Source organism: Culex quinquefasciatus, chromosome 3 (genome assembly GCF_015732765.1).
Source record: "Culex quinquefasciatus strain JHB chromosome 3, VPISU_Cqui_1.0_pri_paternal, whole genome shotgun sequence".
Taxonomy (NCBI): Eukaryota; Metazoa; Arthropoda; class Insecta; order Diptera; family Culicidae; genus Culex; species Culex quinquefasciatus.
The window spans coordinates 24,225,947-24,249,819 of record NC_051863.1 but is presented as its reverse complement, the minus strand read 5'-3'; the positions used below and the strand labels follow the sequence as shown (position 1 = coordinate 24,249,819).

Below are 23,873 nucleotides of genomic sequence, written 5' to 3'. Positions count from 1 at the left end.
ATGTTTTATGTCTTATGTTTTATGTTTTATGTTTTATGTTTTATGTTTATGTTTTATGTTTATGTTTTATGTTTTATGTTTTATGTTTTATGTTTTATGTTTTATGTTTTATGTTTTATGTTTTATGTTTTATGTTTTATGTTTTATGTTTTATGTTTTATGTTTATGTTTTATGTTTTATGTTTTATGTTTTATGTTTTATGTTTTATGTTTTATGTTTTATGTTTTATGTTTTATGTTTTATGTTTTATGTTTTATGTTTTATGTTTTATGTTTTATGTTTTATGTTTTATGTTTTATGTTTTATTTGCAGCTTTATGCTAATTAACATTTTGAATATAGGAGTAAACTTAAAGAAGAACTTTACGATTTATAGGAATTCACCCTTCATTATCATTAGACTTGTAGATAAAAAAAGAATTTTGAATTTAATAGCGATTTAGGCGATTCACACTTTCAAAATAAAATTTCAAGTAAAAGATATAAAAAACACTGTAAATTTTTATGAGATCTTTTAATTAATAGAGATTTCCCATTCGATTTAGATTGTTACAAATTTTATTTAAAAATAACAAGTTTTTGTCCCTCGGGTCTAAACGCTCTTTTATTGAAAATGCATCATAACAAGTGGTGCCAATCTTTTCTGTATAGTTTACATTGTTTACACTTCACAATCTAATTACAAGTTGAAAATTAAAATTAAAATTTTATTCAATATTATTTTCACTAATAATTTTAGAGGATATTTAAAGGGAGAACAAAAATTTTAAGTAAAGATTTCAAAATATATATAATATTTGCGAGTTTTTTCAATTCAAAAAATACTGCATTTTATTGGAAAACTTACAAAATATCGCTTAAATTTATCCTTCTTAGGATGTTGCAAATATTTTACAAAGTTTATGTAGAAGCTTATTTTGAGGCAGGTCTTGAAAACATCCCAAATAACCGCACTGGTTACACAATTCACCCAAATTAAACCCTCCGTCAAAAACAAAGTCATTACTCCACAGTAGAGTGCACTCGAAACTCGCTGTCAATTGCAGGTGAAGCTTTCTTTTTCCTGATTTACCAACAAAAATAAAAAAAAGCAAAAGAAAATCCCTTTCAACGCTGCCCTTTCGCCAATTCGTCATAATTCCCATCGACGGTACGGAGAATTTCGTCATTACCAAACGAAACTCACCTCAAGTGATGAGTATTTTGGCAGTTCGTTTCCTGCATCCAATTTCCTATGGTCAAGTCGTTTGCCGCATTAGCGCCGCAAAAGCACCAGCAGCAGCTGGGAAAAGGACGTTCCTTTTGTGTTGCACACACAACAACAATACACCCCACAACCCCACGTGTCTCCCCACCACGTGGCCGAGGTTCGCAACGGGAAAAAGATTCTTGCTAACAACTTGTTCTTATTTACATGCTCGCGTCGTGGCCATATTGGAAACCCCGTACTTTTGCCACTTATCCCTCTCATTATCCTCAAGAAGGTGCTGTAAACAACCGGGATGGGGAAGTGGGAGAGAGGGGGTAAAGTGGACCACCCCCAACCGAATCCCTCCCTCCCCTTCAAGCAGTGGAGACGACCCATCATCGGCAGTTTCCCCCACGATGGACAACAATGGCGAGGATCAAGGACACGTCGTCGCAGCATCTTCCCCCAGGCTCGCTCCATCTTCGAGAGGGCGCAGAGCTGAACGGAGTCTATTTAAGCCCGCGCGAAACGGCCGGAACGCTTAGTTCAAATTTTAAACTCGTTCGCGACGGATCGGCCCAAGAAAATAAGGAGAGACAGAGGGGAACAAACGGATCAAATCAAAATTGTGGATTTCAGTTTTTAAAGGAAGCAATGGAATTAAGTGAAAATTTATGTTTTTGAGTGCAAATAACCTGCTAACACTGCTCGGAATTGATGATCGATAGTGATTAAAGATACAAATAGTGAAAGTATTAATGAAAGAAGCAACTGCAAGTTAGTGAAACCGAACTGAATTTTAGCCAAATTCGGTCATATCATTTGTTGGACCTCCAAACCATAAATAACCAATATTTGTAAGATCTTTATTTTGATGTCTCAAAATATAAGATATTTGGCGAAGTTCTCGTGAATGACCGTTCGTGCAAAACTGAGTGGGATCGAATTTCTGATTGTAGTTCGCGGAATTGAAATTGTGCTCGAAGAGGATTATTATGACTGAATGAGACATCTCTTTTGAATGGAATGTGCGCATTGTGGTTAAACAGCAGACGTTGAAGAGCTTTATATGATATCTATGACAAAGTGGATTATTGTCTGTTTAACAAAAGTCTTTAGGCGTTCTGAATTTTAATAGATTTTTTCAGATAATGCAAAACGAAGTATCAAATAGCAATACAGAAATAAAGTTAGCAAATCCATTATTATTCCTAGCATGACTCATTACATAAATTTGTCGAACCTCTTTTTCATAATTATTACAAATGTTACTTGTTTTCCTATGTTCATATCTGAAATATTTGGCAATCATTTACTACAAAAATACGCAACCAAATAAGCATTTTAACCAGTATGACCCCATTTTAACACATTGTTGATGTAGTTAACACTATCAGAAATTAAACTTAAAAGTGAAGTAAAGGCTATTGCAAATATTTTTTCAAAGTTTAATTGTGCACAGCAACCAAGGAAGTTGTTGTCTTCTTATTCCAAAATTGTCAAACTTACGAACCCAATCCTGCAACAACCTGTTTGTAAAAATTGTCAAACTTCGTTGTAAATTATTTTGTAGACAGTACTTTAGGGGATACATTGAAAATTATATCGATTGTTCCCTTTGTTCTAAAGATACTAAAATGTCTATAACAAAAAAAATCATTCAAGAAAAAAATATAACGCTGTCTGAAAAATATAGCCTGACATTTGAAAAAGTCGTACGGAACTTTCAAATACCGTTCTGACGGTGTGTTGACAAGTGAGCCCATGTCTGAAAATATCATTGACTGATTCTTCAGAAATTTTGAGCCAAACATTTCATTAGGGCATAAAAGCCAAGCGTAAACATTCGGGATTATTCCACTATTCCAATCATTAGTACACTCCCTACATGCCCTTTAAGAATCATATTTAAAGCAAACAATTTCCTATAAAAAAAATCAAAAAACACAAAAGGGCACATAACAATGTTGCAAATGTGCCCTTTTCTTTTTCGTTAGTTTTTCGTAGTTGAGGAACTTTTTGTGATATAAAGTGAAATTTTCATACTTCATTCTTAACATTATTTCACTTGAAAACAACGTTTGATTTAATTTTCACCATGTATTTCCGCAGAAAAAAACTTCGTCGAAATACAATATTTAATACGGTTTCGCGGCTGCTGTTCAGAATACTTTAAAAGAATTTTATGTTTCCCATACCTTATCTACACCATTCGATCACAAAACTTCACCAATTTTCAAAATTTCCGCCGAATTCCTCATTATTTCTAACTAAACAAAAGGGCCCATAAACATCATTCAAAACAACAATCAGGTGACAGCGCTTTAGTGCCCTTTCACATCTTTTCGAAATTGGATTAAGAAAGGGCCCATTATGAACAATTCGTGCTTTCCATTTCATTAGGGCACAAAACTTTTGTAAACAAGAGTGTATCCCTCTCACACCTTATGCAAACTGTCATTCGAGTAAAAGGGATACACTATTGGTTACAAAAGTTTTGTGCCCTTTTGAAATGTTAGGCTCCAAATGTTGGAAAGTTAAAAGGCGTAATAACGAGATTTTGTTTAATTATGAGTTTTATTACGAAAATCAACATAAAATAAAAAGCATTAAAGCAGAGCTGAGGATATTAATGTGTTTCATCGTATCATCAAAAATGCCATCAGTCAAGCTTCTTAAGATACTAAAAAAATTAAGAGTTAATTAACATGGTGCCGAGAAATGACGTTTTGAAAATAAAACTGGATTTTTCGACGCGTCGAGCGCATGAACTTAAAATGAAAAAAAAACATCTTTTTTCATTAAAACTGCGATACACAGTATGGCGAAAGCAAAATATAATAAATCGAGGGGATTTAAAAATAGAATGTTGTGTTTTAACATCCTGATTAAGAATATTCGTGCTTTCCATTTCATTAGGGCACAAAACTTTTGTAAACAAGAGTGTATCCCTCTCACACCTTATGCAAACTATCATTCGAGAGAACGGGATACACTATTGTTTACAAAAGTTGTGTGCCCTTTTGAAATGTTAGGCTCCATATGATCGATTCAAAATATTCTACAGTCCAGACTCGATTAACCGAAGGCCTTAGAAAAATTTCACTTCTTTCTTCTTCTTTCTAATGCTGTTCAAAGATCAAAAATTGGTTGAGAAATGATTAGTTGGTGATTTTTTAGATCGAAGCCCGTTTAAAGGCGGGGTTGCGTTGTCGAGGATTGAATGGAAAAATAGATATGTTTTTTTTTTTTCAAAAAAACGCAATTTTCACGATAGCCATATTCTTAATCAGGAAGGGGTCATCTGCTTTCGGCATACTCAACTAAACAAACACCCAATTGTGTTTTTTTCTTTCTTTTTTTCAGCATTATAGTTAAAGCAAAAGGTGACAGTGCTCGAAGTTGAGAAATGCCAGGGAATACAGTGTAGCGTTCAATTTTGTTTCCCGAGCATGGGTAAATAACAAGGGAAATGCAAAATAATACCATTCAATGGTATCAATACCAAATTTTGGTTTTAGCGAGCCTTTGAAAAAATGTCCAAAGTGTTAGTTAATACCAATCTGTGGTATTATACCAAATTTTGGCATTGTTTTGTTATATTGGGCAAATTTTAAGAAAATGTCGAATTTTGACTTACTGTTACTAACTTACATACTTAAAAACGCAAATCTACTCCAAATTTAAGCCAACTATTTTATGTTGGTGTAAAAAAGTCATTTAATGATCTTTATAAGTTAGGGAATACCATACATTGGTATTGTAAAGGTATTTTAAATAAAAAAAAATGCGATTCATAAAAAAAAACATAAAAAACTATTTTAAATGATGTTTAACATTCTTAAAAGTATGCTGATACATTTGAAAATGATAAGAAAAACATTTATACATTTAAACGATTAACTTTACGACAACAATAGGTTAAAAGTGAAATTTTTAAATTTTAGAATGGATTATACTTAACATTGTGTGCCTTTTTCGTCATAATCGATAAACTCAAAAAAATAATGTCAATCTTTGTTAATTTGATAAAACAACTCTTTCAATACCAAAATGTTGGTATGCATGTGGTATTCGAACTTCGTTCTAAAATCCTTTTAATATTGGATTTGTGTTGAATCCTATTCAGTTGGAATCATGCATCCTCGAAAATCCCACGAAAAATGCCACGCTGCCTGGGCTATAGAATTTCTCGTTCTGGTTTAGTTTGTTTCTCTTTCTTTGAATTTCCTGATATGTTTGCCTGCAGCTAAAACATGTTGATGCAGCAGCAGCTCGACTTCAACAAACGTTGATAGCTCAGTTGGTAAACTGGTAGCTAAAATGGTGTCTGCGCCTTACCTGTCATGAGTTCGATTCCAGTATTCCTCTAGTTTTCTTTACCTGATATTTTTTGGGCTCTCCAAGCAAGACTTCGTTTTCCTGCCTGTTCGAAGGATTTAAATAAAGCATCAAAATTCTACCCATTTCTCACTGCAATCCCATTAGCCAAATTGAATTTCCGCTGTCCGTATAGAGAATTATCATTGTTTTTTGTCCAATGAGATTTTTATTTATCCGGAAAGTTGTCATTTGTCAGGTATTCATTTGCCCTTGGAATGGCACGTTTTGGTATTGCTTTGGTCTTCTCCATACAGTTTTTTGGTAAGATTTTATGGTATTATACCATCTATTACTGGGCAACCAAGGGCACATTTTGGTATTTGTTATTATGCCAAGTAATACCAAAATATGGTATTCCCGTGTTATTTACCCCTGCTTGGGTTCCCAGGAATTTGCGAGATCCGGAACATTTAAAAACGTTATTGTTAGTAATAATTATTTGAATGTCAATTAAGTTGATAGCAGAAAAAAATACTTTTCAATGAATTGTGTAGCTTTAAATCTGCCATGAAATTTGAAATCATATTTATTCTATTGCGATTTCTATATCAAGGTTATAACGGATTGATTAGAAAAATAATTCAAATTAAGTCTTTGAAATACATTGAATAGCTAATATTTATTTAAAAAAAAAACCGGATATCGATTGTAGCAAAAATCCCTGAAGTCCCAAGCCTACCCTAGTCACTAGCGTGCACAGGGTGGGGCAACATGGGGCAACTGCCCCACCATTCTCAGAAATGTGTTCTAAATTTGGTCAGGGGGTGTCCACAAAAGACGTATTTTCAGTATAGTATTGCCCCACCTTCCTCAAAGAGCTTAGCACGCTAGTGATCCCAGTACATGCACACAGAAAAATAAGGCATATTTGAATCAATAAAACATTGTTTTGATTTGAAAATCAAGATTTAGTCGAATCAACGCTAAACGTCAAAGCTTTTTTTTTTTCAAAACAACAAAATATTTTTGTGGAATTGAGAAAATCAAGGTTTGTTTCAACGCAAAATCCGCGTTGACTACATTCAACAATTTTTTTTAATCAAATCTCGTATTTTTCTGTGTTTGTTTAAAAAATAACTCTTGAAGCAAGGTTAAATTAAATTTAAAAAAATAAATTGGAACTGTATCAATGTCGCCCCAGTCAAATGAAAATAAAACATAAATAAATTTATTTAAGCAAATTTCAGGCTAATGCTATAAAATGTAAAAAAAAAACAATTCATTTGAACAGCAATTATTTTTGAAATAAAAAATAAATGCTTATTTCATAATACAAAATGCTATTAATAAGACTTCAACTCATTTCAACACTGCTACAGATGATGCATCGTTTGATGTCGCTGCAAGATGTAGATATCGTGCGTTCCAAGCCTCCTAGATCAGCATCACATACCGATAAGTTGTTGTTCCCTATGCAAAAATGCATGCAGTAACATACTTCCAAGAATCCAAGCGAAAAGTCCTTGACAGGACAGTTCCCTGCTGCCTGTTCGTGGCGACAGCGGCCGGCGGTGTCAGTTCCGTCAATTTCACAAACCTGCCTTCGGTGAAAGACTTTCTTGTTTTTACTCCTTCCAGCATAAAATATGCGCCCATCCCCTGCCCCGCTTGGTATTTATACCCTCTCATTGAAACCAACGAAGAGTGGTTGGGTCGTCCCCATCGGTAAGGACAAGTGTATTGTTGAGCATAAGATTATGATGCACTCAGTCGTGCAGAAAAGCAGGCGCAAAAAATAGCGAAGAATGGCCTGTCATTAGACCCACTAAACAAAGGCCCACGTCCCATCCTAGTAACCACTTGTGGAGAATTGCTGACACAGCCACTTGGCCGGAGTGCGGGGTTTGGTCGCGGCATGGTGACGGAGGGTAAGAGTGAAAGAGAAAGGACAGAGCCACTTAACTTAGTGTACCATCGGTACAGTAGTGGCGGCAGCAGGAGTGGTTTTAAATCAGTGCGTTTAGCGTAGACCGTAAAATGTGGTTGGGGTGTTTAAGTTTTGCAGAAACATTCCAGTGATTTAATTAACTTATCATATCTTACACAGAAAAAAATCATGGTAATATTACATCTGGGAAGGAGTACATCTTTTATGTGTCTCAAAAACTAGTCATTTGATCAATTTATTTTTTTAGTTTAAACGATTTTCTTTTTGCATTTGAGTTATTGGGCAATTCTCTGAAGCCATTTATATAATTGTATCTTTTTGCATTTTTTTATTCGCTTGAAAAAAATTTCTCCTGACCAAAGAAGACATTTTTTGTCGTTGCTTCGTTCATACAGTTCTCTATACAAATTTGGCAGCTGTCCATACAAAATGGCATCTAATTATTTAGTGTTCCAGACTATGCCTCTACGCATTTTTCTAACAATTTAAATGATAGTGGTGCCATTTTATAGCATAAAATGTGAAATACAAGCAAAATTTTAAAAAGTGACTGTAAAAACATGAAAAAAATAGATAGGAAAAATGTAATGAAAGGAGGTGGTAGAATAGGCCAAAAACTACCAAAAACAAGCATAAACTAAACAAGATAAATGCAAATTAAAATACTAAAATGAAACAAGAAAAACATAAAACAAGACAAGTAAAGTTTTTCGTAGAACAAACTTAGCTTAGGAACTTGAATCAATGAAAATGAATCTGATCTTCTACAATGGAAAAGTAATCAAATTAGAAACTTGACTTATGGTTTGGAAAATTTCAAGTCGACGTTTCCATATCAAAGGTAAACAAACAACTGCATATCAACGTTCATCAGTCCAACAACTTTTCTGAGTTGATTGTAGATGATTCGACGGCAACATTTCAAAAAGCATCATGTACAAACCGTGCGTTTTGAGCAAAGCATAATTTTTTAATTCCCATTTTAATATAAAAGCAAAAAAAGTTGTTCTTATGATAACAAACGATGAAAAACATTGCCTTTATTAATACTTGATCATCCATGTTCAATAAAAACATTATTTCAGTAATTGTATTTAAAAAAAAACAAACATAACTTCTTTTGAAATCACCATGGCAACGTCTATATCACCCTGCTGTCATTGGGCGGGAAGCTTTGTTATGATTCGTTTTTCCTCGCCGAATGTACATGGCGCCTTTTGCAAGTGGAGGGGAAGTTTTGTTATGATTCGCTTTTCGTCGGCAAATGTACATGGCGTCTTTTTCATGATGGTTTTTTTTTTCGTCACGAGGATCATGTAGTCTTTTATTTTACAGGTTGACAGGGCTATATAAACAGGCCTTGCTGATGCCAGAGATTTTGTTTATGTTACTTTATTTAAAATCATTTTAAAACATACTTTTAGAAACTTTTGCTCAATTTTGGTGGAGAGGTAGCTTATAAGGAGTGATTTCAAAATATGCAATAATTCAGAATTAGAGACCCTAAATAGGGAGACTGGTCTAAGTTTGCTAAATCGATCTGGCAACGTATGTTTTGAGCTTGGCAACAGTGATAAGTTTTGCTGGGCGTAAAGGCAAATGCTCGTTTGGATACGTCAAACTCGTGTCTGTTTGGGTACGTCAAATTCACTTCGACCAGTCTCCCTATTTAGGATCTCTATCCAGAATGTGTCAAAATGTACATAATGCCTTTTGAAATGTTGCCGTCGAATGACACATTTAACGCCACCATTTGCCGGAATTTTGAAATTTTTGCTTTTTCTTATACATTTTTGCACATTTGGGACATTGACTGCCAATGATGATTGTGAATTCAGGGTTCAAAAATAAAAAATAGAAATGAAAATATAATCACTACATGTAAAATGCTTCTACAATCTACACAAAGAAAACCATTATTATTATTATTATTTCTAAATCAAACATGGCCGCCAAATGGCCGATCAGGAATTTTGCCTTTCAGAGCCTTAAGATTTTCCAATATTGACAAAAAATGTACGATAAACATTTTCAAAAGTCTTTTAATTTTTAGTCTGGGATGACGACTGGGGGGGGAACCCCCAGTTCCGAGAAATATGGAGCGAAAAAGGTGTCCTCGACAAATTTATTCATCACATTTCGTCACAGATTTTTTTTCCGCTCGGAGAACGAGAGAACGCCACATTTGATGAGTCTGCTAATAGCTTTCGAGAGTCTTTTCAAACTGGTGACGTTAATCGGTTGTCTGCTTCTTTTTCTGTTCGCCGACTTATTTTTTTACGGTCCTCCTTCTTTCCTTCTTCTAACGAAGGGACTCTGATAACGGTTGTATTTCACGAGAATCGCCAAGTATCTTGATCTTCGTGGAAGATACACGATTTTCGAAATGATGTCTGATAAGGTTTTGCATGCTGTTTTTTTTTTTTTTGCTTTCTACACATTTTCCCGGACAATCTGCGGGGATCTGCTGAATCGACGGATAGGTCATGCAATTAGACTATGATATCCTGCTAACGTTCACTGTACTGACAGCATGTATCACAAGCATCGCCGGAGAGAACTACCAGTAAGTATAGTAGAAGGGGGAAAAGAGTGACAGAACAACTCGATTTTTGATTACCTATTAGGGGTCGTGCATAAACCACGTGGCATTTTTTTGGAGAAATTTTGACCCCCCCCCCCCTCCCCTTTCATGGTTTTTCGTGGTTTCACGCCAAACCCCCTATATGGCCACGTGGCTTTTTCCTCCCAGGTGAAAAATCTTAAAAAAACAAAATAAGTATAGATTTCAAAAATGTTTATCCACAAATGATGTACCGTCAGTGGTGGTGACTTTTGGTCAAAAAACGATATGACTGTTGTTATTTTAATACAATAAAAACATTTCAAATTATATCGAAATAAATTTTGTTGGGGAATGCTCCTGAATTTACCAACATTTTCCCAGAATATGGCTAGTATAATCACACCGTTCATAAATTCCAATCGTTTTAAAATTAACTCAAACTCACCCTTTAGAGAGGGTGACATTGGGTCAAACAGAAAACAACACCATTAAAACCAATTTAATAATATATAAAAAAAACTGAAATTCACTTAAAAGTGTGAAAAAAGTATGATATCACAAAGTTTAAGGTAAATAATAACAGTATAACAATTTATTGAAATGGTACAGAAAGTAAAAAATACTCTCAACAAAACAAGCAACTTAGTAAAACATATGTATTCAAAATTATGGAATTGCAGTGCAATTAATTGCATCCAGAATAAATTTGCTTTAAGAATTAAAGCTATTTTGATATATAAACAGCATTCATGATTTAATTTAAATGCGCTTTAAAATATTTTCTTAAAATCGAAATTAATTAAAAAGAAAAGTTTTGTTTCGGGAAAAAAATAATTTCATTTTATTTTAAGGAAAATATCTAGTTATGAAAGCTCCTAGTTAATATTTATTTTATTCCAAACATTCATAAAAATCCAAACTAAAGCAACTTTTCTTTTTAATTAAGCATGATTGATTCCAATGATTCAGTGTGTCCAAAAAAGTCGAGCTGTTTATTTTTTTTCTCCATACAAGAATCAGAGACAGGGACAAACATTCAATATTACGACCTTTTGAAATGTTAGTATTATATTTTTTTTAAAATATTGATTTCGAAAAGATCGGAAAATTTCACGAAAGTTTTATTCATAAACATTGAAAATCGCACCATTAGTTGCTGAGATATCGACAGAAGAAAATTATGGGTTGTTTGAGTAGTAAACATCCATTTTTCTGTTTTAAAATCTTTGCATGGCAATATCTTAGCAACAAGGCAACAAAGAATTTTCTCAGCATTTAAAAAATATTTTTTTTAAATTAATAACTGCAACTAATTTTAAAAAAAGTTACCTAAAAATAGCTATAACTTGAAAACGGTGCACTTTATGAAAATTTTACTAATGTACTTTTAGATTGCAAATTCGATTTTACATCGAAAAATAAAATTGAAATTAAGTTGCGGTCAATACTTCGATTTTTTTTAATCAGTATTGATTCAAAAATTCATAACTCGAACAACGATTTTTTGCCCGTTCTGAAAATTTCTGAAATGTTGGCAAAATTTAAAAAAAATAAAAATAGTGTTTTTTTTGCAAATCATGTTTTAGTGACAAAAAGTGAAATTAAAAATGAGCAAAGTAAATTACCTTTTACCATTTTTTTCAGTGTAGTCCTTATCCATACCTACAACTTTGCCGAAGACACCAAATCGATCAAAAATTTCTTAAAAAAGATACAGATTTTTTAATTTTCATTGCTGCCAAATTTGTATGGAAAACTATATGGACAAACTAATGATGCAAAATGGCTTGGGCACCAAAAAAGGTTTCAGACGGATTAAAAAAAATCAAAAAATTAAAATTTAAGAATAAAGACCGATTTTGTATAGAATTGCTCGAAAATCGATTTCGTGTCTTTGGAAAATTTGTAAACAACGCGCTAAAAATCATTCTTTTAGTCATGGACATCCAAATTGTTTAAGTCTTACTCTTACTTTAAATTGATTTTGCTATCGACTACGTGTTTTGATAAATTTAAAAAAGATTAAGCTAAAATTTATTTATTATTTTAAATTTTTTTCAGTTGTTTAAATAAGCATAACTACGATTTAAGATTTTTGATCCAACTTTTGGTTGGAGATATTACCTCAAAATAAATACAAAAAAAAATAAATAAGTTAATTTTTCAATCTTTTCAATATCTTTGAAATTATTAACACTGGGACGCCCAACGCATGTCCCACGGATGCCAAAGCCTCCCTAAAACGTTGGAACGGTAACTTCAACTCACAGGTTTTCGGGCTTGTCTCAGCGGATTTTCGGGAGATTTTTTTTTTATTAGAGCAATCAAAAGTTGGAACGACGTTTTTGATCGCATAAATTACAGATTTGATCATATCGAGTTCTGCAAAGTTTAAGGATCATCTAGACATCCTTATAATTCACTCAAAAAATGGCCCGAGAACCAGCGAGTTGAAAGTACCGTTCCATCTTTTTTAATGAATTTTATTTATGTTGATCTTGACGGCATTGTATTGAAATTTATTTCACAAATTGATATTGGCATTTGAAAATTAAGTGACTCTTTAAAACTTAAATTATTTTAATGTGTCTATATATTTGAGTGGTTTTATCTCAAATATGAAGTTGAGGGTATAGTATATTTTCTCAGCTTAAAGAAAAATTAATATTTTAGGAAAGGGCACCTTTGGCCCCTATTTTTTTATCTTCAAATTAATTGAGAAACAAAAACAATGTTTGCTTGAAGCTCGTTTTATTTTCTCTAAAAATCTAAAATGTTTGCCCATGTTTCTCTTTGGCTCAATAGATGGTCCCTATTAACATAAAAAAATACCTACAACTTTGACGATGGATAGTAAACGTGTATTTTATGAAATGTTATGTAATATAACAATCCGAATTGTGTAACCCATGAAAAAAGAAATATATTTTATATTAAAATATTCATCAAATTTTTTGGTGAATCTTAAAGTATGTATCGTTCGTTTTTTCGTTACTGGTTGTTTTTTAATGTTAGACGTTTCACTTGCAAATGAGGTAGTGAAACTGAAATTTTGCGCGATAATCCTGAAATTGGGGTTTTTAGTTTCTTTGAACTTAAAAAAATATTGCATGAGAGAGGAGAGACAAGATATCTTGAGTTTGTTTTAAGTTTCAAAAGGAAATCTGTCGATTAAGATTCTTCGATCACTTATAGGACCAGCTACGGTAATTAGCTAAGATCTGAGATTTTGATTTTTTTTTTTCGCAGAGAATCATTTTTAGACACTTCATTTATAATACATATTTAGTTTTTTGCCTTGTTACGAAAATCTTATAAAATTGTCAGCAATATTTATTTTTTAAGTTGTTCCAAAATAGAACTATCGAAGACTACATCTACTTTCAATGCAAATTTGCAAGCACACTACTTGATACCATCAACAAAAAAATGAAATTGTGTTTGCATTTTGGTACGCATTTTTTAGGGTATATTAACTTTGGATACTGTCTCTTTATTTTTTAACAGCTTTTAAACTTTTGCAAAACGTAGTTACATGAGTATTAAAAAGTGTACATTCAATTACAGGCTCAAAGTATTGATATATACATAATTCAATATTGAATTGGAAAATATTATGACATTGAAATATAAGTAATAATTTTAAACACCATAATTGTATGGTTTTGAAGTGTAACAAAAATGTATGCATATAAGTAAATTCAAAGCGCGTATTTTTTTGTTTTTTTTTTAAGAAAAGATTTTTTTATAAAGGCCACGTGGTCAGCCGTCGACCCCCTCCTCCCCCCCATGGCTTTTCATGGTTTTTTTCGGTCGGATTTTAGACCCCCTCCCCCCCCCTAAGGAGACCACGTGGTTTATGCACGACCCCTTATTATTATTTTTATTTTTCCCCTTTTTCGCAAATACTACGGCTTAATTTTTATTTTGGAGCAATCAGGAATTTTTCTGGTACTTTTGTACCCGACCCTCTCCGAATTCAATAAAACTTTTTAGACATGTTATCCTAGGCTTATATATGCCATTTTTGTGTAAATGGAGCCAATTGCACTCGAAAATAACATTTGAGTAGGGCGTTAGTTATTTACTTATTTTTCTGTATCTCGAAGACGTTGCACCGTATCAAAAAGTGGTCAAATACAAACTTGTAGCAAATTTGACGAGCATTCTGAAAAAAATACACTGAAAGAAAAATACACGCCACTTCTATGAGATTTTTCGATTTTTCAGTTTTAGCTCAATTTTAAGGAACACTTTTTTTTTTGTTTTTGCCAATTTCTATGGCAGACTTGATTTTTCAGTCTCGTAAATATTTTTACCGGAAAACTCGTCCAATTTCCCATAAGTTTGTACTCTATATGACAGGCCTGCCCAAAGTCCGGACCGCGGGCCGGATCCGGCCCGTGAAGCCATTTCATCCGGCCCGCGACGGCCTTTCAAAATAGTTCTATGATTGTCCTTATGACTGTACATGAAATATTGAATAAATAAGCTGAGTGTCTAAACTTAAAAAACAAGCTTGAGATCAAATTTTCACATTTTAGTTACAAACATTTAATTAAGAACATTTAGATTTTTTTTTTCAGTATTTTGACAAAAAAAAATCTTATTCAATGCATTATTTAGATTTTGATTTTGTTTTCTAGTGTCTAAACTTAAAAAACAAGCTTGAGATCAAATTTTCACATTTTAGTTACAAACATTTAATTAAGAACATTTAGATATTTTTTTTTGTATTTTGACAAAAAAAAAATCTTATTCAATGCATTATTTAGATTTTGATTTTGTTTTCTATTTTTAATGATTTTGTTTCAAATTCAAACATTTTTTATGTTTGAATTTAATTCTTTTCATTTCCTAATTGATATTTTCAGAATCAATTATTAAACTGAAAAATGACGCAAGAAAATGAAATTATATTTTTGTAAAAATGTGAAACATTTGGAAAAAAAAACTTGGATTGTTGTTTAAAAATTTCAGAGAGACACTGAATTATTTTTTTTGCTGTTTATAGTATAAACTTTATACCGTGTTTACTTTAAATTGAAGATTTTTTTTTTAATTTGAATTTTTTTTTTATTGAATGAGTAATCAAAAAATTATGCATTTTTTCAGAACAATTTTTCAGTGATAAAGATTCGTTTGATTATTTTTTTAAGTAAATTAATCAAACTGTGACCATTTTGAAAAATGTTAAAAAAAAACCAAAGTCACAAAATAGTCAAGAAATCAGAGTGCAAAAATGTATTTTTTCATAAATTTCAATAGTTAATAGACATTCGAAGAATTTATAATTGAAAGCTTTTCTATACATATTTTTCTAAATTGTTAAAATTTTGCGTGTACAGAGCGGATCCGTTAATTCGAATTACGCTACTTCGAAAGTTCGCTAATTCGAATGCTCGCTAATTAAAACGTATTCGAATTAAAAAGCACTCAACCGTCAAAACTATTATCAAACTGATTTTGACGTTTTAACACCATTGTTCGACGATTTCCGAACACGTGGTTTTAAGCTTTTGACAGCTGTCAGTCGTTCCAATTAGCGAATTGGGATTCGCTCATTCGAATGCGAATTAGCGAATCCGCTCTGTAGGTCAAAACATTTTAAAAGATTTTGTAAAATACATGAAAAATATGTGAATAAAGGTGCACGGCTAGTGAAAATTTACTGTTTTTTTTAAGTTAATGATATTTCGGTATTTAATTGCAATGGACAAAAACAATTACAGAACAATTTTGAAAAATTTAAAATAAAAATTTATCAAATTAACATTTTTTTAAAGTTTTCTGGAATATTGTTTCTAGAAATCAGTATTTATGAATCTTATTTGCGCCAATAGTTTATTAATTTGATTACTTTAAAAGGAACCAAAAAAAAATAATGAAAACAAAATTGTTCACTATTTTAACTTTTCTCAATCGTTAGTTCCGGCCCGCTTCTGCTTCAGAAAAATCAAAACAGGCCCGCAGGGCCAAAAGGTTGGGCACCCCTGCTATATGATATCAATTTTTAGTTAACACCTTTTTATGTTTTTTTTTTTAACTTAGTTTCTTTTTGTATTAGGTGTTTTTTTTATTTCTAATTTTTTGGCGCACTTTCTGTTTCTTTTACTTTGATGATACTTTTTCGCGATTATTGTTACTTTGAGAATGCTGTAATTATCATCTCAAATTTAGCAATAACATGAGATATCTCCCGCAAACTCCTGAATCTTTGCAGAACCGGACTCACCTTCAATGACATCCTTCCGGAAGATCCCAAGCTGTACGACAAAATGCGCCCGCCAAAAAAGGAAGGCCAGCCGACGACGGTGCTGTTCCACGTCACGGTCATGGGACTGGACTCGATCGACGAGACGTCCATGACGTACGCGGCGGACATCTTCTTCGCGCAAACCTGGAAGGACCACCGGCTGCGGCTGCCGGAGAACATGACCTCCGAGTACCGGCTGCTGGAGGTCGAGTGGCTCAAGAACATGTGGCGGCCGGACTCGTTCTTCAAGAACGCCAAGTCGGTCACGTTCCAAACGATGACCATCCCCAACCACTACATGTGGCTGTACAAGGACAAGACGATCCTGTACATGGTGAAGCTGACGCTGCGGCTGTCCTGCGCCATGAACTTCCTGATCTATCCCCACGACACCCAGGAGTGTAAGCTGCAGATGGAGAGTCGTGAGTATTTTTTGGGGGGTTTACTGGTGATGAGATGTTCAGGCTTTTCCTTTGCAGTCTCTCACACCACCGACGATATGATCTTCCAGTGGGACCCGGAGGTACCGCTGGTCGTGGACGAGAACATCGAGCTTCCTCAACTGGCGTTGCTGCGGAACTACACCGCTGACTGTACCCAGGTGTACTCGACCGGTAACTTCACCTGTCTGGAAGTGGTCTTTGAGCTGAAACGTCGTCTTGGGTACTATCTCTTCCACACGTACATCCCGACCTGTCTGATCGTCATCATGTCGGTAAGATCAACGACCATTTCCACCCCACGCCAAAATATAAACCCAACATTCTCCCCTCACCAGTGGGTCTCGTTCTGGATCAAACCGGAGGCCGCCCCAGCCCGCGTGACCCTCGGAGTGACCTCACTGCTAACCCTTTCGACGCAACACGCCAAATCACAAGCCTCCCTACCCCCGGTGTCCTACCTGAAGGCCGTCGACGCGTTCATGTCCGTCTGTACGATCTTCGTGTTCATGGCCCTGATGGAGTACTGTCTGGTCAACATCGTACTGGGCGACTCGGAACCGCCGACGCCCCCGAAGCCCCACCCGCCGCCCAAGCTGGACCGGTTCATCGATCTGGCCACGACGCGGAACGGCAAACGGGGCAGCCGGAACCTCGAGAACAACGAAGTCACGGTCAACACGTTCCAGCGACAGGTAGCGTACCCACATGAATTCCCATGCAATCATTGCCAAGAAGTCATACCGACATGCACCTTTTTCTTCTTTGTTTTCTTGTGTGTTTTCTAGTTGGCAGAGCTGCCGCCAGGAGTGCTAGTAGGCAATTTGTTAAACTTTTCTCGCTGTGATATTTGGCTTTGTTGCATGTTTTTGTTCAACTAAAAATCTTTTTAAAAGTATTTATACCCTAACGAAGTGCGTCTATGCGTCTCCATTGTCGAGCATTTCGACGTCGTCGTGCTATCTTGTTGCACGTCGCTTTTTGACGTGCCGAGAGAAACGCGTTTTTATGTTTGGTCTTGAATAAACAAAAACAAGAGCAGGAAATGCAAACAATAACAAACACGTTTTGTTTGGTTAACCATTCTGTGCATTGTTCCGAAGTTTGGTTGAATTTGGCTGCCAGAGTCCCGAGTAATAATTACAAATGTTTACGGTAGTCGGTCAGTTGCGTGTGTCAAACGCGTTCTGACCTGAAATTCCTTTGGCCAGTTGTCGCACTTACAGCAATTTTCAGGGAATGACATTTCTTCCATGTGAAGAGTGTCAACAATGCCCGGATTTTTTTCCGTTTATATTGAATATCTCAGGATTGAAATTGAATTTTGAGGATCTGTGAAGGTGTCTCACCTCATTGAGAAATAAAACTTGTATAAATTTCAGTATTCTACAAAAAAAATTCTGAATGTACTGCCCTGTTCACATAAATGTCATATAGAGAAAAAAACAGCATTAGAAGTTATGTGAATTTTCTGTAAACATGGGGTTAATTGAATTTCTAGGGCAAAGTAGTAACTAGCTTTTTTGTGGTTTTTCGAAAGTTCTCATGATCTTGGCCCAGATTTCCATTTTATATCTGCTTTATTGTCCATTCATTTTCTATGTCGAAAAACAATTTTACATCATTAGTTTTCCCATACAAGTCTCCATCCAATTTTGAGGGCTGTTCATAAAAAAAGGGATGATTTGAAAACCATTATTTTAAGTTGGCATTTCTTGTCGATTTGGTGACTTCAGTTTAAAATTTAAATTTTAAAAGTATTTCATATTTTGCCACCTGGAACTTAATTTGCAAAATACGTGTAGGTATTTTTTAAGATTGTTGGTATATTTTATTGAATTAAGACAGACAATTTTTTCGCTAAGGATTAGGATGTTGCAAAATTTGGTGCAAAGTTATGATTTTATGAAAAAAAATTAAGATTTTGTCAACCAAATTTTTAAATAATTCGATGCCAACATTTCAAAAAGCATCATGTACAAACCATGCGTTTTGAGAAAAACGCATTTGTATGTTGAGCATCCATTTTCAATTACCATTTTTATATAAAAGCAAAATAAGATGTTCTAATGATAACAAACGATGAAAAACGTTGCTTTTGTTGATACTTGATCATTCATATTCAATAAAACATTATTTCCGTAATTTTATTTGAGAAAAACAAACATAACTTCTTTTGAAATCACCAACGTCGATATCACCCTGCTGTCACTGAGGGGGGCGCTTTGTTATGTTTCGTTTTTCTTCGCCGAATGTACATGGCGCTTTTTTCTTGTTGCTTTTTTTCGTCACGAGGTTTATGTAGCCTTTTGTTTGACAGGTTGACAGGGCTATATAAACAGGGACTGCTGATGGCAGAGATTTTGTTTATGTTACTTTATTTAAAATCATGATTAAACAAACTTTACTGAATTAACTTTTGCTCATTTTTGGTGGAGAGGTAGCTTATTAGAAGTACTTTCAGAATATACAATAACCCAGAAAGTGTCAAAATGTACATGATGCCTTTTGAAATGTTACCGTCGAATTTTTCAGATGCAAAACCAATTTTGCAATCGAATTTGACTGCTAATCTCTCTGAAACAAAATTTTAGAAAAAAATGACATTTTTGCGTTTTAAGCATATTTATTTTATGGAGGATTGCACCCCTGCAAATCATATTTTCGGAATCGGAGAAAATTTGATTTTCTAATGTTTACTTTGTTGATTGGATCACTAGTTGATGAGATTCAGACTTTTAATGATGTCATTTGGATAAATCTTTTTCTGAGTGTCATCTAGATAACCTTAATAAAACGCTTGCCTTATTATTTTTCAAATGATTTCCATTACAATATGTAGAAGTATAATCAGCTGCAAACAATCTAAAATTCATTTTGCTGCATTGATAATCACTTTGTTCGTTAAACAATGCTTTGAATTTTTATGAAATTCCAATGTACAACACCGCAAAAACTTTTTTTTCGCGAAAAATAAAATTTTCGTCAATACACGGAGAAAAAAGAGTACCTAAAATCGTGAACAAGCGTTCATGAAAATGGGAACCACGAACAAAGTGTTCAAATTTCATGGTACCGTAAACCGGGGTGACTTTGATAGGATTTCGTTTTGTTTTTAGAATATTTTCCAACAGGTAAGGTTTTTCTCAAGATTATTATTTTTAAAACATGTACTGGGGTAGACCACACAAAGTCCATGCACTATTTCAGAAAAAAAGTTTTTTCAATAATGTTTTGAAAAATAGTTACATTAAAAATTCTTAGTTTTAATTCCGGGGTGACTTTGATAGTCATAGATTTTCTTGTTAAAATCATATTTAAGATGTTCAAACTTTGTTTGTACGCTAAATGTACCATCACTAAAGTAGCTGGTATAGTTATTAAGAAAAAAAAATCAATGTTTATATTTAGTTAACTAAGTGTATAAGCTTTTTAGCAAAATACATATAAATTTCAGGAAAAATTGTTAAAAAGTCGGAATTTTGCCTGAAATTTGTTAAAACTAGTTTTGTTTGTAAAATTATCGATTTATATAGCATTTTATCACAGACAAACAGACGAGACTCTTCATACAAATTATTTTCAAAATCCATCGTCTTCAATAAATCCATCAAATCACGGTAACGCCAGCGCTGTCTGGTGAGCAACAGCCGAAACAGAGCCTAAACATACCCTATAGAGTTATCTACGTGCGCATGTATTGCGTGTACGTACACGAAAAAGATTGAGGTTAAATTTTGTACCCGCAAGCAAAACAAATGGGGTGCTGGTGTGCGTGAGCTCGGGCTTAGATAACTCTATAGAGTTATCTACGTGCGCATGTATTGCGTGTACGTACACGAAAAAGATTGAGGTTAAATTTTGTACCAGCCAGCAAAACAAATGGTGTGCTAGTGTGTGTGAGATCGGGCTTAGATAGCTCTATACTTAGAAACGTACTGTCATGTACCTGTCACTGTATGTGTGAGACAATCGAGCCACGTGCTAGAAAATGCCACCATCGAAATGATGTTTTTGTTTTTGACCAACCAGAAGACGAAAAATCCTAACCAAATTGTTCCAAAGCTAATTTGCCCATCTCGTGCGCACGATATTGCTAGAGGTGGCCACAAAATATTAGATCGCATCTAAATCCGCAACCGCCACCGTGCTCCGGGAGGAGGCTTCCATTCAGGATTTTACCACAACATTGACAACATTCTCGTGGTCGGAAAAGTCGGACAATGTGATCTCCGGCAGCCACCGGAACAATGTCGCAGTTTTCCGCGATCATCTGCTCAACCTGGAAGAGGTATGAGCGAAGAATATTGGCAATAAACGGAAAGGGGCCAAACACGGCTTTGCTGTGACATCCGCGGAAACGGCTCAACAATGCTTCAAACTCGTAATTCCCGACTTAGTCCAACACCAGTTGAGCAGGTCACATCGACATTGTGGACACATTTGATGTTTTGCATTACCAGGTTAGCACTGGGGTAAAAGATACGTCCTCCCTAGTAATCCGCTCATCTGGCCTTGGCCGATACTGTCCCAATCTTTCCCGCAATTTTGTCAGCCTGTATCCGGGTTCTCAAAGCACTCCAGAATCCCATCAACATTTTTGTTTTATTTGCTGCCTCGCACGTGCTCACGCTCAGCTTTGCCAAAACATAAACACATCACGCATACTGAGAAAAGGCGGGCGAGCTGTCACGACAGCAGCGCCATCAGCGCCGGGCGAGTGGATGCCGAAGCTAAATTGCATTTGAAATAACCGTTTTTGGCTCGGTTTCTGGAGGACGATGGTTCGTAACTCGAGTGTCACGTCTGTTTGTCTGTGATTTTATACTGAATTCGAAGCACGAATCACAAGTTTTCACATTTTACATGAAATTTGTTCAACTGAAATTGCCTTTTAATTTGGAGATATTTTTTAAATTGTGTTTCAAAAACACATATTATTTATTATTTACAAACTTTTTTAACCTTCTTCTAGTGGTAAATTGTCCAAAGAATCCAAAAACGCATTCCGTTTTCCGATTAAAAATCATATTCATTGAGAAAATCAAGACACTTTGAAGAAGTTGAAAATAATGACTTTCATCAACATTTTCTTAACTATTAGTTAACTAGCTTTTTAAAATTGTCAAAATTTTATGAAAAGTTCTTCTTGAGGTACTTTGAACACTTCTCTACCACGATCAGTATGTTTCTAAACCATTCCTTACGTATTTTAATTGTACTCTTCATTTTGCGAAAAAATCGCAAACCTATCAAAGTCACCCCGGCTATCAAAGTCACCCCGTTTTACGGTACGTTTTTCATTATCGTACCATGGGATTTGAACACTTTGTTCGAGGTTCTCATATTCATGAACGCTTGTTCACGATTTTGGGAACTATTTTTTCTCCGTGTACTTAGATATTTTGGAAGCTAATGATTGCAAAACAACTGGACAGGTGTATAATACACTTTTTCCATTAAAATGTTAAAACCATGGCTCCTTTTTTTGTCCCCCTGATTTTTTTTTGTAAATTATCCAAACATTGACCAATGCGCCTAAACATAGAATTATTAATTATTATTATTTCAAAAATAAACAAAAAAAAATAAAACACCGCAAAAAAACTCTAATCAAAACCTAAAAAGTCATCTCACTCTGCAAAGTCATAAAAAAAATCAAATTAATTATATACCCCCCTATCTCTTTCCCCCCAGGAAAGCACCCTGCTTCTATCGCCGGTTCCGCACATCCAAGCGATACCACCCCCGCCGGCCAAACCGGCCTCGGCCATCCCGAAGCTTACGCCGGCCCAGATCCGGCTCAAGCGGGCCATCAACATCGATCGGTTCTCGCGGGTGTTCTTCCCGCTGCTGTTTACGCTGCTCAACCTCGCCTACTGGATCATGTTCTACGAGTACATCTAAATGACACAGCTGAATCTTGAGAAATTATCTATGCAACAATTTCGTAGTGTATAGTAGGTCTACAACACATCAAATATAGAACTACTGTAAACGTCAATTTTTGTAGCGCACTTAATCTAGGAGAAGAAATTCAACTTACACCAATAACCAAGACTAACACGATCTGTGTTTAGTTTTGGATATTGGTGTATGACAAAACGTATCGTGAAACAAAAGACAAAATAAAATGTAAATTACTGAAGCACCATGCGCCTCCAAGTGACGATTTCAAACCGGTAGAGAAGCGGAACCATGAGCGGAACGCAACTGTTACAGAAGAAAATAACAAACAAACAAATATCAAACATGCAATAGCTGGTATACGAACCTTAATTTTAGTAATACAAAAATAAAACCTAACTGATAATGAATAGCCGGCAAAGATGGCACAAGTCAGCTCGTTTGTTGTATGCAAAATACACTGCGAGCTTGCGAGTTTAATATTTTGTAAAAATAAAAAAGAAGTTAGGCATTACATTAGAGGGTGAACTGAGCATCAAATTACAGATTCATTAACGATAATGATACTATTGAACTGTTTAATCTAGATCGTACATTCGTATTTAAAGCCGTAGGGAATTAATAATTGAATCAAACAAGAACAAAATACCAAACAGAGGCAATGTTTTTAGGATAAACTGTTAAAATTATACGCATAAGATAAAATCAGTGTAACTTTTGTAAATAGCAACCAGGCAATTAATAAAGAGTTTATCAAATTGGTTTGTTACTAGAATCTGTTGTCTTTCTTTTCCGTTCTTCTCCGTTCACTACGCGGAGAAAGTTGCATGCAATCTTGTAAAAACGCAAATTTATTAATAACTTAAGTCGACACTGTCAACTTTAAACTTTATTTATTGGGTCCTAAAATTTAGCTTAAAATGGTGACATTATTGTTCACAACGACCCTTTGTAGCACCGCAAAGGATTAAACATGGATTCTTAATTCAATTTTGAAAAATTTACTGCCCGGTCCTACTTGACAGCTCGTTCCAAGAGGACCATGGTTGATGCATTGTAAAATGTTGTCTTGGCAAATTTTTTATTGCATTGAAATGGAAATGGTTTTAATAGTGTTTTTGACCGCTTTACATAATCCGTGCCTTAAAATTTCTAAATCATCAAATTTTAAAATTAAGATTATTCAAATTTTGAACTTTTACGCAATTCTACATCAAACCAGCAGGATTCAGAAAAAAGATCAA

General features: G+C 34.5%; 1 protein-coding gene across 2 annotated transcripts; it reads left to right on the top strand.

Moving 5' to 3' along the window:
• Nucleotides 1-1,718: 1,718 nt before the first annotated feature.
• Nucleotides 1,719-23,122, top strand: LOC6047453 (glycine receptor subunit alpha-3). Of its 2 annotated transcripts, XM_038265351.1 has the most exons (7): nt 1,719-2,046; nt 9,944-10,026; nt 16,250-16,704; nt 16,762-16,997; nt 17,061-17,417; nt 17,511-17,537; nt 22,420-23,122. In XM_038265351.1, exons 2-7 carry the CDS (start codon nt 9,947-9,949, stop codon nt 22,627-22,629), a joined length of 1,365 nt encoding a protein of 454 aa, XP_038121279.1. In that variant the 5' UTR covers nt 1,719-2,046; nt 9,944-9,946; the 3' UTR covers nt 22,630-23,122. The 2 variants fall into 2 exon arrangements, with proteins under 2 accessions (XP_038121279.1, XP_001864507.1); XM_001864472.2 differs by lacking the exon at nt 17,511-17,537.
• Nucleotides 23,123-23,873: the final 751 nt, after the last annotated feature.